Raw genomic sequence first — 2815 nt, forward strand, 5'->3', positions numbered from 1 at the left:
TCCAAACCTCCCTGGGCAACCCCTGCCAAGGCCTCCCCACCCTTTCTGGGAAGGCTGCTGGTGTCCTGCAGCTCCCCAGGACAGGAACACCCGTGGAATCCCTTCCCAGAGCAGGACAGACCAGCTCTGTCTGTTTTGCCTGCAGACCCACGTTCAGCTTCCCCTCTTTCCCTGTTCTTTTGGGTTCTCCAAGAACCTTGTCCCTTTGGGATTTTCTTCCTGTGGAGTGGTGGGAAAAGCAATGTTTGATGAACACTGTGGTTTTAGTGGGGGGAGCTGCTGCTGCCAATGCCCGAATGGAAGGGGCTCCTTGTCTGAGAGAGGCCGTGAGTTGTTTCTGTGGACCTTGGGGGGGGGCTTGGCTGCTGGTAAGTCCCCTTTCATCAGGAACACTCTGCCCAGGGCAGTGGTGGACTCCCCAGCCTTGGAAGTGCTCAGAAGCCCCGTGTCTGTGGCACCTGGGGACACGGATAAGTGCTGAACACGGCGGTGACGCCGCGTTGACGGTTGGACTCGATGATCTTAAAGGCCTTTCCCAACCTTAACAACTGTGTGATTCCAACCGGGATCACTGGAGAGCTTCAGGCCGGGGAACACGTTGTCAGGGCCCGCAGGATTGATTCCTGGCCGGTGGCTGGTGTGTCACCCCCAGACCCCGAGCAGAGGGCACCGTCCCTGTCCCTCCCCGGGCCCGTTGGCCGCCCTCCCGCCGCACGAGCCCTCGGCATACGCTCGCCCCGCGGGGCCAGGGGGTTCCTCCTCGGGGCTGCTGGCTGGGGGAGCTGAGGCAGAAGGATTGTTGGCTCCTTCCCCACGGGAAGCAGCTGTTGGCAGCCCATGTGGCATCGCCCCTGGCGCCGGGGCCGCTCGGAGCCGCTCAACCCTCCTCCCTCCGTGTCTTTGCAGGTGGCCATCATTGCGGGCAACTTCGAGCTGGCTGAGATCATCAAAACCCACAAAGAGTCCGATGTTGGTGAGTTGGATCTTTCTTCCTGCCCCTTTTCTCCCTCTGTGCCTCGCTGGGGAGCCCAGGGCTGTGTTGGGGGGGAGAGGTTGGTGGGTTTTCCCGGTGCCGCCGGTTTGGGTTTGGGGAGTGGCAGAGCTCTGCTTTCCTCCCGGGGCCAACCAGGCTGTTCATCCAGTGTGGCTCAGGCTGCCAAGATCAGGAGTTAACCAGACCCTCGGGCAGGAGTCATGAGCAGCTCTGCAAAGCTCTGCTGTAAAACCCTCACCTCTTCCTCTCTCTTTGCATCCTGGAGGCTGCTCCATTCCAGAGACCCTTCCCTGGCCATTAACTGGGATTGGTGCAAGGAGGGGACATTCCCTGCCTTGCAGTGACAACGGTCACGGAGCTGCCCCACACTGAAGGTCCTGTGAGGAACAGGAGCAGCTCTTCTGGTTGTATTTGCTTTATGAAGGGATATTTGGGATTTCAGCCTTTTCCCTTGTGTCACCTCTTCTGTCCCTCTCTGGTGGGGACATCACCATGTGATAAATGCCACATGAAACTGAGCTTCAGATCAGGGATAAAATCGACATTTGTTTTCTTGAATTATCCTGAGAAGTTTATTGATCCAGAGCTGTCAGTGGAGGGAAGAGTTCATTCTCAGCACGTGTCCCTCCACAGAAGGTACAGTCATTGGGCCAGCAGGGGAAAAAAGACTTCAGGAAGAGAATCTTGGCTGTGAGGGACTGGCCTAGGTTGCCCAGAGAAGCTGTGGCTGCCCCTGGATCCCTGGAAGTGTCCAAGGCCAGGTTGGCCGGGCTTGGAGCAACCTGGGATAGTGGGAGATGTCATGGTTGGAACTGAAAGGGCTTTAAAGTCCCTTTCAACCCAAACCATCCTGGGATTCTGTGAAAATCCTGAGATGACTGAAAGACAATTGGAATCAGTTCTTGTGGAATTTGCAGCAGGCAGCAAGTGCTGAGCTTGGTTCTTGGAAGTGGCTGTGAATCCAGAAACCTGGGCCCAAAACATCCTTTATCCCTCCTTTTCTCAGCGGTTGCTGATAGTTAGAAACAGCTGCTTAGAATTTGGGGGAAGGCTTAAGAGCTGGGAAGGACACGGGGAAAAGCCTGAAAATTCCTCACGTGAACGGTGATGACGAGAAAGTTAATTAATTAATGAGAAAAGTGACCGTCTTTGCTGTGGGACAAGTTTTGGATTAGGTGACCTCCGAAGGTCCCTGCCAGCCTAAATTCTTCTCCGTTGGACTCCGAGCCTGTGATTGACTGGCTCAATTATTTTCATTGAAAAAGTGTGAGGGAAAAGGGCAGGAAAACATGTCAGGTGCAATGAAACGTTGGTGTTTCAGCCGCGGCTGTTTGTGTAAAATAGGTCAGGGAACGGCTGCAAACTAATCACACGCCAAGCAGCGGGTCCAGATGGCACCTGCCCGCGGTCAGGGGGACTGGCACTGAGCTTCCCAGGGAAGAGAGCTTCCCAGGGAGGAGAAACTGGGTTGGGAAGTTCATTAAGAGCTGAGGAGTGTGTGTCGGAGAGGGGGAGAGCTACTCACGTCCCTGAGGGTGAGGAGGGGCACTGGGAGGAGAGCAGGAGAGCTGCTCATGCCCCTGAGGATGAGGAGGGGCACTGGGAGGAGAGCAGGAGAGCTGCTCACGTCCCTGAGGGTGAGGAGGGGCACTGGGAGGAGAGCAGGAGAGCTGCTCATGCCCCTGAGGATGAGGAGGGGCATTGGGAGGAGAGCAGGAGAGCTGCTCACGTCCCTGAGGATGAGGAGGGGCATTGGGAGGAGAGCAGGAGAGCTGCTCATGCCCCTGAGGATGAGGAGGAAGGGCTTTTCTTGGTGTGCCC

At 56.5% G+C, this 2815-nt stretch overlaps 1 protein-coding gene across 1 annotated transcript in view; it reads left to right on the forward strand.

Annotated features, from left to right (window-relative positions):
• SHANK3 (SH3 and multiple ankyrin repeat domains 3) overlaps positions 1–2815 on the forward strand; it is a 96979-nt gene that overhangs the window by 72272 nt on the left and 21892 nt on the right. The window contains exon 8 of the mRNA XM_017838773.1: positions 907–973. Coding sequence (XP_017694262.1) covers positions 907–973 — 67 coding nt within the window. The remainder of the gene's footprint in view (positions 1–906; positions 974–2815) is intronic.

The sequence above is a fragment of the Lepidothrix coronata genome, unplaced genomic scaffold (genome assembly GCF_001604755.1).
Source record: "Lepidothrix coronata isolate B3197 unplaced genomic scaffold, Lepidothrix_coronata-1.0 Scaffold357, whole genome shotgun sequence".
Classification (NCBI taxonomy): Eukaryota; Metazoa; Chordata; class Aves; order Passeriformes; family Pipridae; genus Lepidothrix; species Lepidothrix coronata.